Below are 16,061 nucleotides of genomic sequence, written 5' to 3'. Positions count from 1 at the left end.
AATTCTCATATTGAAGCAGCTGGTTCCTTCGGCTAGATTTCTTTCTTTTTTCCAGTCTGCCGGTGTAGACAGCGAATTAAATCGCCAAGCCCATGAGACTGTATTTATGTAGTTTGCTCATGAATCTTGAATCGATTGTTTTCTTCAAACGTTCAATATATTCTACTTATGTTGCTGCCTTGATTCATTCTACATTTATCCTTGGGTTTGGGTTTCCTTTAAGCGGCGACATTGTTAGATGATTGAAAGTTCCCGTTTCCTTCTATTTTCCTCAGTTTCATGTAAATCATTCTCCAAATTGTTTACGACATTCAATAAAAATGAAGATTATCAACACAAATGTGACAAGGTGATATCTGCAGCAAATTCTAGGACTCGATGGGAACGAGATAATGATGGTTTCTTGGAGTGACAAGCAGCGTTGCGTTATTACAAGCCGGAGATGTCAATATGGCGGTTGTATACTGTTTAAAGGGATCGTATGGTTTTGGTTGAGCTCTTGAACTTCAGGTTTCTAACATTTTTGGTGAGATGAGAAACCTCCTTTGAAATGTGAAAGAGCATATCATTCCATGAGGAATCTAACGTTTATTAATTGATAAAAATTGGCTGTGAACTGGCCGAGATATCAAAAACAGAGCAATCGTAATAAAAGGTGGGACCCACCTTTTATTATGATCGCTTTGTTTTACTTTGTTTTTTGATGAACCAGCCATTACAAAACAGATTTTCATCAAATACACTATGAACTCCTGTTAGAATGGTATGCTCTGTAATAAATCAAAGGGGGCTTGTTGATATCTCGCAAAAAGTTAAAAGCCCAATCGTCACCTCCAATATACCAGCCCTTCACTTCCCATGTTCGTTGTTGGTACTGCCCCTTTCCCAGGAATGAAATCAAGCAAAATGCACAAAAATAGGTTAAGTCTATATAAAATGTTAACAATCAACTATTTGACATCAGGGATAAACGAATAAAGTTGTCTGTAATCTTAATTCCATCATGTTTATTTCTTTCATTCATATTCTCCCTTCATAAGCAATGACAATGACACAATTTTAAAGTTTCAAGTTTAGGTTTCAAATCAAATCTATTATATTTCCTCCATCTCGGCATTATCAACAACACACATGCACAATGTATACGTGAAAGTAAAGATATATCAACATAGGTAATCAGGAAAAATAAACAGAGGATACATATTTTGCAGAAATAGGCATTTTGGTGATAAACATGTTTTATAAATAATTGGAGGATAGGGACGGTTGGACCCACTTGTAGAATACGGGTCCCATCAGCTGCAATATACAATGATCATACAAAAAAGAAAAAAAAAATGAAGAAATGCGTGGTCACCAAACCTATTTCACATTGTTTAATCAATAAATTAAATTTAACACGAATATATTATACATGAATATATATATTTTTCCTGGGGTTGAAATAACTCAATTAAGTGCATAAATCCAGCAGAGAAGAGACTACATGTATGTTGCAAACAAACAAGATGTAAGACAGACACATGAGCTAAGACACATCGACGTGCAAACAAGAACATTACAAACGCAACCATACAACGAAATCGGGACGGCTGTTGAGAAAAGAGAGAAGAAAAAGAAATGGAAAACTGAAGACTTGTGGTAGAGTCAATCAAATACACGGAAAAGACACATGAAAATGACTCACATTATGACGTTCTATCTGTACAATTAGAACAGTATCATTTTCAGTTTTCTTTTGACAGAACTATGGGGCTTCAATGTTATCATTTAATGTATTACAAATTCTTTGCCCGTCATAATATGTCAGTGTAGGCTATGTAAACTTATGTTGTGCTACCATAGACCTCGGCAAAGGTAAATGATATCATTCAATTCGTCTAGTGGGGTATACAGTATTTGTCGTTGGACACATTTGTATGAAGCATATAGTAAACAGCAGGTAAAAAACCGTTTTGGAAAGTAAATATGGCCTATGATAATCAAATGCAGGTGTATAATATGAATCTTTTATATTGAGCAATTTATTCTTTGAAAAAAAATGTAATGAGTCTATGTGAGATCGTATGAAGGAGTTATAACACCGAGTAAGGTATTTTCTTGCAAAAAAAAAGCAATCTCTCCAGCAGATTTTGATTAGCATTGCCAAAAGCACACAAGCCGTGGTAAATATTGTTACGAATATGGATAAGCAGGAAGCCACTGACCAGGGACCCACCTCCCTGCACTGACCATGCAGAACAATATGTGCCTTGTTGTAGATGAAAACCACTCACCCTCCGCAGCGAATTCTCGTGGGGTCAATGTTTACATTCCACACGTGCCAAGCACACCCCTCCATGTCGACACTTTCTAGGGTTTCTCCTCCTAGGATTTTTGGCATAACTCTACCTCATAAAGTAACTACAAGTACCAAGTAGGGCACATTCCAAAACAAGTGGGTTTCCGTTCTAGACTGAATCTCTGATAAAGTACACGTTCCTTGCACATTCCGTAAATTCTGTCCATTCCTCGCATTACATCGTTTGGAATTCTATGTTGTGTATAGTCCACTAAAGAATTCTATGTTTTACCTAATATGAAGGTATACGCCCCAAATATTCAATGTTTCTCATAGTTTCCACATATTTTGAATTGCCCGAATACTTTTGTAAGTTTAAAGAAATACACCGAGCATAGAGGTATAAATATCGATTGCTCTGTCTAAGCAAGGGACTTAACTTTTTGGACTTCTGCAACTTACTTCTTAAGAGGAGCGACTTCTTGAATCTAAGGACTTTAGTGAAAGTCGTCGTGTCATGCTGTTAGAGTAATTAGACTAGTCTTGTCTTAACTCATTTTTGATCATGTACGTTTGTCAACGAGAAGTATATCTGCCAATAAAATAACAGTTTTTGCCCGGAACATACGCTCTTCCGATTGAACTATGTTGCAGCCCTCTCATCGTGATGGTGAATGAATTGTGTGAATGTACCTGATGCACCTTATATCTGACTAATTAACTCTCTTCCATTGCGGAGAATGTGCCTTTCTATTGGGGGTATCATTCCCGCTCGGTAAACATCCTGCCACCCCCAGTAGTCAGTGCAACAAAACCCATTTTTCCCGCAACAATATGTTAAATCAGGGAGGAATAATAAGGGGGAAAAAAGACATAAGAAACGGAGTAATTGGGAGGTAAAACATAACTTCGGTAATAACACCAACATTTCGAGATAACTTTACAGATGTTATCAACATGACATTTTCAGGAGATTTCTTTTTCAATAATTGTCCCTTGAATTTTTATTTTCATTTTTGTTTGTGTGTTTGTTTTTAACAGAAAGGCCCTGCGTCTATTGTCAACCTCAGCGCTGGTTGTTATGTTATGTGCAAAGTCGCAACCACACCTCAGTAAAATAGGTACAGCATAATCCATTGCTCATCTACTGATACACATTGAAAAGTGATGGCATAGGATTGATTGAGATGAGGATTCAGTTTTTAACTTTTTGTGAGATACTTAGGCCTATTCATTCACTGATACACATTGAAAAGTGATAGTATAGTATTGATTGCGATGAAGATTCAGCTTTTAACTTTTTTTCTGAGATACACTGTACTTGGAAACAATTTGATGAAATGTTAAAGAACATATTACTCAATCAGGAATTCATAGTTTATTTTCGAGGAAAAAAAAGTTTTGACATGGCTGAATTATCCAAAACACAGTAAAACAAAGTGATCATAATGAAAGGTGCGTCCCAACTTTAAGTATCAATTTGTTTGGATATCTCCACCATTTCAAAACCAATTTTTATCAAAAAAAAAACTTTGAATTCCTGTAGAATTATATAGGTTTCCTACAATCCCACAAAGAAAAGTTGGAAACTCAAAATCCCACCTCTACCAGAAATTATACATCAATTTAATTGTAATTTGACATTTCAAATTATTATAATTTCGTTATGAGTTTCCTCCTCTCGTAAACAACAATGATAATGACACAACGAAAGACAACAAAAGGTCTGGAAAATTTCACTTCTCCAATTCCACATCTTCAAGAGGGAGAAGTGCTTGAAATATCTACAGTGTGCAAAAAAAAAAAAAAAAAAAAAAAAAGATACTGTGCACAGTAATCATCTAATAGAAACAATACGGCTATTAGAATTAAAGGGGCATTCCAAAAGATTTTCATAATTTCCAATCATGTAGTACATAAATCAACAACTCCATGTATAGATTTGTGGAATTCATAGTGGTTCTTGAGCAGAGAAGCAATAATTTGAAAAACCTTACACAAATTACACTGAACTAGGATGATGACATAGGAGGCTCAAATATTTCAGAACCGTAGCAGTTTAATTCCATTGCAATAATACAGCCTTGCTTGCGAGTTCACCTGTGTATAATCTATGCATGCCTTCTTTTTTTTCCCTGTTTCCTTGAGCCCCAACTCATGCATTCTTATGGTGACCCTACCATGTCATGATCCCTGCTCATTGCAATGTTTATACATTTCAAAATAATCTCCATCCCATATATCATAAATTCTGAAACTCTGTCCTCAGTATAACTAATTTATAGTTGTTCAAATGTAAAAATCTAAAAATTACTCGGTCTAATAGTAGACTATAGAGCACGACGTTGTATACCGCATACAATTCTAAAATACAGGCAACATATATCTCATTCAGACTTGTACGCGATATATTTTACACGACAAAACATACGATAGAGCAAGTACGTTAGAACTTACTGACATGCTTGTTTTTCGCGAACAGAGAATGATTGTATCGCTTGGAAACAAAAATAAATATTATCATATACATATCCATATACCATTTCTAAATTTGCCTGTATGTATACCGTTTGCGATGTCCCAGCTAGTCATTGGATCTGTGCCCTCTCAAAGGCGGGTTTGAGAGGATGTACAACGGATCATATTTCCCAATTCTTTCCGCTACAAGAGGGGCGTCACCTTGACACTCCGTCCTCTAAAATTAAAGCGCTAGTTCGAGGGCTTCTGAAATGGTGTCGTTTTCTGGTGTTTTCTGATAATGTCCTTTTTGTTGAACAGATACCCTGATTAAATCTACCAGCATTATTACCAACTCCATGTGCAAGCACTTTTTGTTGAAGTTCATGCATTTCTGTTTTATTTCAGGTAATGAATGACCCCTTAAAATTTCGAAGTAGGGTGATATGCTAATCCACAATACACATCACAATTTAACATCGGACGTCGATGATGTCGATGTCGATGAAATATATTCGATCAAGTACTTTTAAATGAGGTGTAGACAAGTCAGTTTCGCGCTTATCTGCGATATGCCGACAGCATATTACTGCTGAAGAGCTTTACAATACATCAAGACAGATACCTAGTGGGTGTACTTTCTTCTTCGATTTTTACTGTCAACCCGAGTCAGGAAAGTAGATGAATAATGAATCTATCGCGATGAAAATAAATTATCGAGTGATGCTTGTACACACCCTACAGTGAAAGATGCGGGTAAGCTATGAGAGGTTTTCTTTCATGAGTCACGCCCGTCCAGGAAAAAAAAAAAGGTAACGAAAAAAAAAAAATTGCCAAATAGCTTCAGAGTTTGAACATTACAAATATTGCTTACCATTGGGTGCAGTGATTTTAAAGATGTTCGAGTTATCACATTTGATGCATATTTGTAGGTCAATTGTATCAGAAAACATCGTGCCGTAAAGAAATTTTGCAATAAAGCCTAAAATATATGTACCAATATTCATCTCAATAAACTATAAACTAAAAATTGTTCTATTATAAATGCTGCTCACATTTTGCATATTCGACCATATTATTATTGATTATACTTATTAACATTTTGACAATGATTGTTTCATTCCTTAGCTCACATTTTGAGACTATTTTGAAGCACTAAAGCTGGGATTATGTTTCATCCGCAAATGGTAACTAATGCCCTTAAGAAAAGAAAGAGTTTGAAAGACAGTTCTTCACTTTTTTCACTTGGGAATAGAGTCCAAAGGAAGTGGGAAAGACAAAATAAAAAGACTGCATTTGAGCGAGCTGTATGCGTGTAATTTTTTCTCCAACCCTGGCATATTTGGTACCACGAATGTTTTTTATGCTTGATATGATAAAATCCAGCGTTATTGCTACTGATACAGTAACAAAGGAGTTCAACTAATGTTCATTGATGATAATAATAAATTAAAGATAATAGTGGGAAAATGTTGCCCAAATTGTGTGTTATACGCCTTTGCTTAGAATAATTTAGTGACTTTTAAAAGATGTATAAGCTGCAAGCAAATGTATACAGTTACGTATGTATACGTACTATATAACATAGTCTATTTATTGTCTGTAATGTCCTGTTTAAATATGTACGGCATTAATTTCAAAATCATCTGAAAGACTAGTATGCACGACAATCAACACATGTTCAAGATACTGTTTTTACACACTTCTAATTTATCGTGAATATACCGGCGAGAGAAAGAGATATCAAAGGGGAAAAGGGATGAAATTGCAAACACACACTTAGGATGTCCTGAACCTCATACGCATACACATGTGGACATCATTTTCAACAATCATTGGAAAAAGAAGAAATGACAGAAATTGGACATACAGACGGACTGGCCGAGAATTCATATTCTGAATCTTTAAAAAAATAAATATCAGTCTGTGTTAGAGTACAGTATTCTGTAATCTAATCAATTATGTTACAAGTTTTGTTACTACGTGTATTTTCACTCCAAGTTTTATTATATGAACATATAAATATGTTAAGAAAAGACACATGTAGACAAGCACCTGAAATGACAGTCTTTACAGTTTTTCCCTGTTTAAGTATGATTATCCCTTGTGTTCCCTTGTTTCATTATGTTCTTTGTTGGTGATTGCATTATGTTTCTACCTTTTTATCAGATTTTTTCCACATTTGGTTTCATTTTCACATCTATGAATTAATATGTTTACATTAAAGGGATTGTACAGTACTGGTTTAGGTGAGGATTCAGGTTCATAACATTTTTTTTTTTCTTTTTGTGAGATAATGAGAAACCTCTTATGAAATATGAAAGAGCATGTCATTTCAAGAAGATTCAATATTTATTTGACAAAAAGTACCCATGAATGGCTGAGATATCCAAACAAGCAATCCCAATAAATTTGACAGGTCACATTTTTTATTGAGATCTTTTTGTTTTTCCTTGTTTTCAGATATCTCAGTCATTTCAAAACCGATTTTCATCAAATAAACTTTTGATTCCCCTTAGAATTGTATGCTCTCTAACATTTCATAGAGTGGTTTCTAAATATCTCGCAAAACATTACAAGCTGAATTCTCATCTCAACCAGTACTGTACAGTCCCTTTAACTGCTACAAATGTGTTGTCATGGTCTCTCTGAGAAACAGCCTCTCAGTTGACAGAGGTTTTTTCTTTTTTAATTCTATGACTTAATCAAATGAGCAAAAACAAGCAAACATTGATCCGTACAATAATAAACAGGTAAAAAACACACACCCACACACACACACACAATGAAATAAAACACTGGTGAAGTGAAATAATATGACTGTTATATAGCCACAAATATATTGAATATTACATGATCATCATTTCTGTTTGAGTGCTGAGAGTAAAGAGACAATCTCTTTCATAACAGTTTCTGGTCGGGTAAACTGAAGTCGGTGAGATCCCCTGGTGAAACGAATGACTCTATGCAATGCAGTATCTGGAAAGGCCAAAAGACAAAAAAGATGATCTGTTTGACTTTTAAACTTGTAAAACCTCTGCAAAATACAGGAAAGCAATTAAAATTGGTTTTGCTTTATTGTTGCTGCTGATTTTTTTTTTTAAGGCGTTGCATCAAAATTATGATCCTGAGGGATCCTGCTGGTCATAATTTTGAAGCAACGCCTTAGTATACATTGTATCAGCCAAAATACCAAGGCTGAGGTCAATAAAAGCAATGGTCGCCAGAACTCTTTTGCTTTCATGCTATATCTCCAACGAAATTTTCACAGAAATGCATGTAAATGCCTCTCATCAAGAATTAAAAATTGAGGAATGCTTTGAAATGGCAAAACAGTGATTTTTTAATGAAGCATGTTGTCTTCTATCCTTCACAATTAGTTTATCGAACCATTGCTTACTTTTAGATAACTATAAATTTTTATACTCTGCAATGTTTCGAATGCCATTGGGTTCAAGAATTAGGAGAAAAAATATATGTCACTGAAAAACATTAAATACAGTGTATGAGAAATTTGATACATGCTACCATATGAGAATCTTCGAGAGAAATTACATTCACATACTGATATGAACATAATGATGACATGTACATGCATCATACATAGATTACCTACTAGTACAAATGGTATGTACCAGTAAGAAATTTCTTTTTGCCCTTTATTCCAAATGTGATCTTGCCCTTTAAAAAGCTACATACCTTGAAACTGATCATCTGAAAGGCACGAGCCCTCTGGATCATTCCTGATATCTTGATCTGCCACTCCTAAGGCGTCCATGCTTGTCGGTCTCATCCCCGGCTGGATAATGGTATCGTCCAGAGCAAACATGTAGAGGTATGGAATCCCAGACTTTCCCACTTGACTCAAGTTTGCCTTGTACTGTAAGCGAGAGAATAAGAAAGCATCTAACCTGAACACATTTTGTCATTAGGGGCATTGTAATTCTGATAAGTGTGATTGATATATCCATCCCGAGTATCACACTAGATACATCGTGATTTTAAATTATGTTGAATTAGCATTGGAGTCAAAATATCAAGAAACTACCTCCCAGGCAGCAACAGTGCAAGTTCAATGAGTACATGGGAAGCCACTAAAAAGTGCCTAATGTCATTTTCAAAGTGCGGTAAAACAGGAAAACACACAAAATGAATTTGTTTTTCCAATCAACAATCGCCCAACATGCACAGTTGCATCTATTTCTAGCTTCTAAAGTGCTTTCGTCCAGGGTATTACTAGAAGGTAAGCCAATTCAATCTTAAAGGGGATGGCTAGTAACTGATCAGTGGGAATCAGTGGAATTGCTGGGGGATGATTGTTTCAATCCTTGTGGGATTCATTAAGAGTACATTATATATCTATTGTTGTGTGAAAATTATTTGCTTCAGAACGGTCTCATATTCATGTAATGTGCAGATTAATGCCCCGTCACTGACCAGGCATGCTAACCTGGAAACATTAAACTGCACACTACGTGAATATGAGACCGTTCTGAAGCAAATAATTTTTACACAACAGTAGATATATAATGTACTCTTTATTAATGAATCCCACAAGCATTGGAACAATCATCCCCCAGCATTCCCACTGATTCCCACTGATCGGTTACTAGCCATCCCCTTTAAACTATTTTTTGTGGGTAAAGTGCCAACCACAGTGTAGAAAGACAATCATATTTCTCAAGTCCTCTTAGCCAACATGCTATGTTGAAAACATGTTAGACATGATATTAATTTTATTGCACACGCAATTTTATCGTGTTCAAAGCTTTACTTGAGGGAGTTTCAATTCTATTATGTCTGTACAACTGGTGCAAATATCTCTTACAATAACAAAACTCTCAAAACAACCTAACTTGATATCCAACATAGGGAATAGCATAGGGAATTACAACATCTGAAATGCAAGGATAAAGTTCAGCGCTCAGAGGAAAGGGGTTGGGGGTAAACCTTCCTTGTATATTTCTGCCAAAATATCATGGACAGTACCACACAAATTTCACACAAATGTTTAATTCTTGACATACCCCATTAACTTCCTAGAAAAGGGGGGGGGGGGGGTACACGAAGGGGAGAGGGCAGAGGGAGAGGTGGGGGCATAAAAGTCACGATACGTCTGGATGCGCTTATTCACCTGGTCGAAATCTAGGAGGTATCCCTCCAAGATGGACATGACCTGAGCCTGGGGGGTTCTCCCCCGGAAGCCAAACCAGTGGACTACTCTGGCAAAGATGAAGGTGACGATGGGACCGATGTAGGGAAGGAACGCTGCCCGGAAGAGGATGTAAGGTAGGTAGGGTATCAAGCATGCTTCCCTCTGCCCCCTAAAATCATCAAATTAAGGAAGGAAGGGAAGAGAAAAAGGCAGGAGAGGCAAAAAAAACTATTTCAAATCAATTAGATCAAATAAGAGGGTGGAGTGTGATTTTCACCGGCTTGTCTCTGCATTCTTAAACCACTGATTATGACAAATGTTAAAATTAATTGATCTTGACTAGATAGGGGTCCCAATATCATTACGTACCACTACAAAAAGATTCCCAGCATACAAAGAGTACATACTTTACTTTGACAGATTGAAAACCTATGCAAAGATGGTTGGCAACATAAATTGTGATTTGTTTTCAGAGATATTCTCTTCAAATACTCAATTTCATCAAGATATTCATGAACGTTTTATTATAGAACAGGTGAATACATTTCTTCCTTCAAGAAATACCAGCCAAAATCCCACTCTTTTACTCTGGATCATCTTTAGGCAATGATTGTCCACACCCGAGTCAGAATGCATGCATTATTCATAATGACCACCCCACTTTGTTACCTTGTTCTCATATCTGAACTAACATGTTACCCATGTAGAATTGTTTACAACTGAAGGAGAAGTATGGATGCCCACTGGAGATCAACCCTCATTAAAGGCCAAGATAATCCTTTGAATTAAAGCTTAAATATAAATGCCGATTGAGTGAAAACATCAATATTTAAGAGAGAACACTCGTGAAAGTTTCATGAAAATTAGACGATTGGACAATTGATTCAAAAGTTTTGAATTGAATTTCTAATCTTTTTTTTTAAGTTTTGAATTGTCAAAGTTTCGGTACGGTCATCACTGGATAAGGTGATTACTACATATCACGACTTTGTTATGGACAACAATCTAAACAAAGTACAGAGAAAATTTGATGTATTCTCACTTTTCTTACATGAAGGTAAGAGCACATTGTTAACTTATCTCTTTCAGAAAGCAGGGGAATAATACTACTTGTAACATATACCACGAACAAGTTAATGGAATGTGTACTTTACATAAAAAAAAAAATTCATTGGAATTCTCCTTCTATTTTCTTTATATTGATGACCAAATTATGTCATGAAATGAAGTAGTCTTACTACCCAGCTATGACTGCACCAAAACTTTGGGAATTATTTTATGCATAACTTTTTAATCACTTGTCTGATTTTCCTCAAACTTTCAATAATGTGTTCTTAATATTGCTGTTCTCACTCAATTCATATACAGTACATACATTGTATTTCGGCTTCGGTTTCCTTTAACCTTTCAGCACCACCTAAAAATGTCAGTACCTACATGTTCAAATACTTTGCTATTGAAGGGTAAATGCAATAAATGTCTGGGAGAGCAAAAACACACATGTATCACCTCACTTCAAATGCTTACTTGTAGGGAAGAATTCCAGTCTCACATATTGCACAGATCGACCGAATGATACTATCTACCTCTGGATCACAGACCAAAGAGGCCATCACAATACAGCCCGTAGAATGACCGATAACCATGGCAATACTGTAGAGAAAGACAGATTAAAAAAGAAAAATAACCAGCCTAGTAGTACCATAGGATCAAAATGTACTGATTATAGAGTACAAGTAGTGACCGCACAGATCTAAACCCTCTTTCTTCATAGTTTAAAAGTGTTTGTTCTAAGCTTTAAAATAATATATAACATGTTCAAATTGCACCAAACTTGTCTATATATGAAAAGTTTTAACCCATTGAGGACGGACTGATTTTACTATAAGAAAGAGTTACACGGTGCAGGTTCATAGAAAATGGAGTAGAGAAGATTTAAAAATAAGGGTTACCCATGCTATTTTTAGTGAACCAGCATTCTAAAAATTCCTCATAACTTGACCTAGTTGTATGTTAGCTGCCCCACTAAGCCATAGCAATGTGCCTGGGACAACAGGGATGCCTTGGTGACACAGCTGGGATTAGGGGATTAGGGAGATTAGGTAATCTCTATTCATGGACATGCTCCAATCAGTGAACAGAATGCAGTACTGGTCAAATCACCTTCTGCATCCAGCAACTTTATATTGCTTATCTTTGTTCAGCCAAAGTAAACAGTGCACTCCCACTATAGCAAACATGGTTTTAATGAAATTCAGCATACAACAAAGTACAATTTCAGGCTGCAAATTATCCGCTCTGTGTTTTTTCATTCTTTACTTGTTTGGTTTTATGATAATTATAACAAAATGCATTCTTGAAACATCTTCGTCAGTGTAATTTTTGTTCTTATTAAATAAGCAAGGAAGAATTTGTGACAAAATAAAAAGAGCTGATGAGAAGCAATCACCTGGACAGATTTAAGGCAAATATGAATGCCTTCACCAGAGCGACCTTGTGGTTCGTACTGCAGTCATAGACTCTTCGCGAATCCAACTCAGTATAACCATTGCCTAATATTAGTGAAATCAAAAAGTCAAATGTACGCATGATTGCAATTGATACCAGACTGTAAAGCAATAAGAGATCTATTACCATGCTCTCCACGTTCCTATATCTCATGTGATCTTCAAGACTGATTTTAACCCGTTGAAGACAAGTTCCGAGAATATACGGGCAGGTGTCTATGGGAAAAGCATGTTACATGCATAGCAAAATCAGTCCATTCTCAGTGGAGGGATCATCATTGACTCTTTCCTGTATACCTTCTTCTGTAGTATTGTTGTTGATTTTCTAGTTACAATAATTGTATAAACTCTTTATGTGCCACGTTCGCACATCCGACTCAGTCGACTGCATGCCAGCTTTGCATGTTATTCTGTTCAAACGCACGAATCCACCCAATCTGATCGATAAATCGCCAAGTGCCGTGGTACAATGAAAGCATTTCTTGCGCTTCCGTTCCTCTCACATGAGATTATATAGCTTGCATTTCATGTGGTGATTGACTATGGCAAGAGTTGTTCTCTACTGGATTTAAGAGTAATTTCTAAGTTTCTATCACTGTTTTGTCATGCTTTTGAAGCAATGTAGCTACTGGTCATGTTAAAGAAAAACAATCATAGATTTGTCATACAATATATATATCAAAGCAATTCGTAAGCTTGGCATTTTCTCTACAACTTTACTCAATTTGCCCAGCTCAACAGAAATCTATAGAAGTTACCTAAGACTTGAAAAACAGATTTGTTTTTTTTTCAAAACATGAAACCGTTAGTGTCTCAGAATAATGTGGCACAAAGGGGATTTCCACCAAGGCACATGAGGAGTTAAATGACCTGTAGACACCCTACCAACAATCTATCTTTTATGATTCTTTGGCCATTGCAGGTTTGCACACTTTGTTCAATTCCACAACTAGGGGTCCCTTTTGAGATCTTGATTATGCAGCTTTTGAATTGACATTGTTTTAAGAGTCCTTGATAGCTATTCCTGCAAATTTTGATATAGAGTACCTGATAAAATGAAGAAGGTATGTATATTTCTCACAATACCGGTACACACTTTGTGTGATTTGGATCTGATAATACAAATTTTGACTTTTTTCACAAATATACCGCTGGTGCAGGTCAAGTGAAATGCAACACACAAACACACTTATGCACTTTATGTACAAGTTGTATTACTTTCATTTTTTTACTGAGATTTTAACCACTTACCAGGAAAGTTAACAGCCAGTACCCTGTAGCCCTTCTCCGCAATCAGACTTGCGATGGGACGAAAAGCACCCTCAGTTGCCGGGGTGCCGTGGACACACAGGACAACGGGGAGCTCCCCGGACAATTCCCCCTGAAACCTCCACTCCCCGTACAGCATGTTGAAAGTCGATCCCAGGACGGAGAGCTCCACGCGGCGTCGCTGATAGCCTTTCCCCATATTCAGATTGAGGGCGTAGTTTACAATCTCCTTGTCTGGCTTGGAAGTTTCTCCAGCGGGTGCCATGTTTCTTCCTGTCAAAAAGAGATTTTATTCTCAAAGGATATGAGAGAATACACTAACTGGCACTCTGTGAATGTTTGCTGTTGCTGTTGTTTTTCTGGATCACCAAATTTCCTTAGTCTTCTGTGATACATAAAAATTATACTCAAAGACATTTTAAAGGAGAGTTTATAGAAGGAGAAAAAAGCCTAGTTTTGTGCACATTATTTAGTACCTACTATTATAAGCCACAAGTACAGATTATAACAGTTCATTGCTTACCTATTAAGTTCAGCTTGCAGGTATCAGTTGGAGTTGAATTCTTGGGAGAGTCTAGGCTCTGCTTTCTGGTTGTCTGGAAATAACAACACATTTCAATGAATACACAGTCACACAATAAAATATATAAGTGCAGCAGGGCCTATAATCCAGGATATCCTATCTGTATACCAATACAAATTTTGTTCTACTGCAGTATGAATCAAAATCACCTAGACTTCAACATCATCAGTTTTCCTGGTTCTGATATTTGGCATCTTACAATGTAGTTTACTGACAAGCAAGGTGATGAATCACAAATAAATGATTCAATTGTCAGCCATGATTTTTTTGTCATCTAGTGTAGTAGTGGACATTAAAACTACATTAAGGTCCCATTCAGTGACGTCAGTCTCACAAAATATAGCATATCGATCTCTGAATTTCATTGCACCTTTATCAAATGTTTATGGCATCCTCTTGTTTGATTGACCTTGACATTGACCTTCAACCATATGAGTATCAAACAGTTTCATAACAACTGATCAGCCTCTTTTATGGTAGTCAATGATATTGCTGCATCGAGTATCAACATTAAGGTCAGGAGGTTACCGCATCAGCAACCCCCAACAAGTGTTAGTCAAACATGAGGGTATATCCACACTGTATGATAAAGTCTAGCCGTTCTAGCTGGACCAGACGCTGTGTACAGCAACAGGGCTGTGTATTGTTATGTTAGTCAAAGTCCTGCAAATCAGTTTTGACAAATCTTTCCATGCTTAAATTTAAATTTACATTATCGTAAAATTACCTGCAACAATTTCTTTCCAGGAGCAAACAAACACACAAATGAGATTTTAAAAGGAAAACACCAGGATGGCAACTGTAGCAACACAGCGGATAACCTGAAAACAAATTCCGTATTTTAACCTTTACCGAATGAGGTAGTTACTAGTAGAAAGTATAGAGTAATATTGCTTGTTTATTTACGTAGACCTCTGAAAGTTAATGATTACCAGTACACAAAATGCAGTGTGTAGGACCATGTATTGCAGTATTGAATGTTAATCGTTCACCCCTCGAGCTCCGTATATGAAGCTTCCGACACAAAAAAAAAAAAAAAAAAAAAATCACGTGTAACGGAGATATATGGCACACAAATTCAGAAAATGATACTGTTACCTCTCATAGCATTCTGTTGAACTTTCAAGCAAATCGCAATTTGGTTCAAAGCAGTGAAAACTGTTACTGATACTCAGTAGTAGAATAAACGTCATGCACACTCCATGCGCGGTATATGCGCCAGGTTTCCCTGTCTCTGGTCAGCCTAGCAGCAGATTACTTAGCTGAGCAGCAGTTCTGTGAAGCCGCAGCCGCAGGGGGTGTAGCCTTTAAACAAGGCGACTCGCTCTGCGTGCCCCCGTATAGCGCGTTTACCCCACAAACCTGTTGGCCGGTGTCACAGGCGATCCGTTCCGGCCAGTCGATAAGTTCCGCCGGAACTTATCGGCGGACTGTGGCCGGTATATAAGATCCCCCAGATCCAATCGGCGGGATTTTTGCCTCACCGCCGATAAGATCCCCCACCGCCGATTCGATCCGGGTCTCTACCGTACGCGTTTTTTTAAAGACGGCACAGATTGGGGCATGGCGCGTGTTAAACCTATGGGAAAAACGTTGGGTTACGGTTTTTGGTTATGGTTAGGGTTAGGGTTAGGGTTAGGGTTGGGGTTGGGGTTAGGGTTAGGGTTAGGGTTAGGGTTTGATGGTTAGGGTTAGGATTAGGATTAGGGTTAGGTTTAGGGATAGGGTCCCCGATAGATTTTTAGTTTCCCCAATCTGTGCCGTCTAAAAAAAACACGCCTACCGTACAATGTATACAAAGTGGTAATG

At 36.9% G+C, this 16,061-nt stretch overlaps 1 protein-coding gene and 1 long non-coding RNA gene across 2 annotated transcripts; both read right to left on the bottom strand.

Annotated features, from left to right (window-relative positions):
- Positions 1-7,496: 7,496 nt before the first annotated feature.
- Positions 7,497-9,963, bottom strand: LOC139744478 (uncharacterized). The gene is made up of 3 exons (XM_071654912.1): positions 9,873-9,963; positions 8,438-8,618; positions 7,497-7,717 (listed from the first exon to the last, which is right to left on the bottom strand). The coding sequence occupies exons 1-3, from the start codon at positions 9,909-9,911 to the stop codon at positions 7,599-7,601; spliced, it is 339 nt and encodes a 112-aa protein (XP_071511013.1). The 5' UTR covers positions 9,912-9,963; the 3' UTR covers positions 7,497-7,598.
- Positions 9,964-9,977: 14 nt separating this feature from the next.
- On the bottom strand, positions 9,978-12,446 carry LOC139744477 (uncharacterized). Its single transcript, XR_011711832.1, has 3 exons — positions 12,343-12,446; positions 11,421-11,546; positions 9,978-10,062 (listed from the first exon to the last, which is right to left on the bottom strand). It is a non-coding gene; the product is annotated as an uncharacterized lncRNA (long non-coding RNA).
- Between the last annotated feature and the right edge of the window lie 3,615 nt (positions 12,447-16,061).

Source organism: Diadema antillarum, unplaced genomic scaffold, assembly GCF_040938485.1.
Source record: "Diadema antillarum isolate AM-2024a unplaced genomic scaffold, OU_Dant_1.0 seq00001183_RagTag, whole genome shotgun sequence".
NCBI lineage: Eukaryota > Metazoa > Echinodermata > Echinoidea > Diadematoida > Diadematidae > Diadema > Diadema antillarum.
The sequence above is the reverse complement of the archived record's forward strand: the minus strand, read 5'-3'. Positions and strand labels throughout refer to the sequence as shown.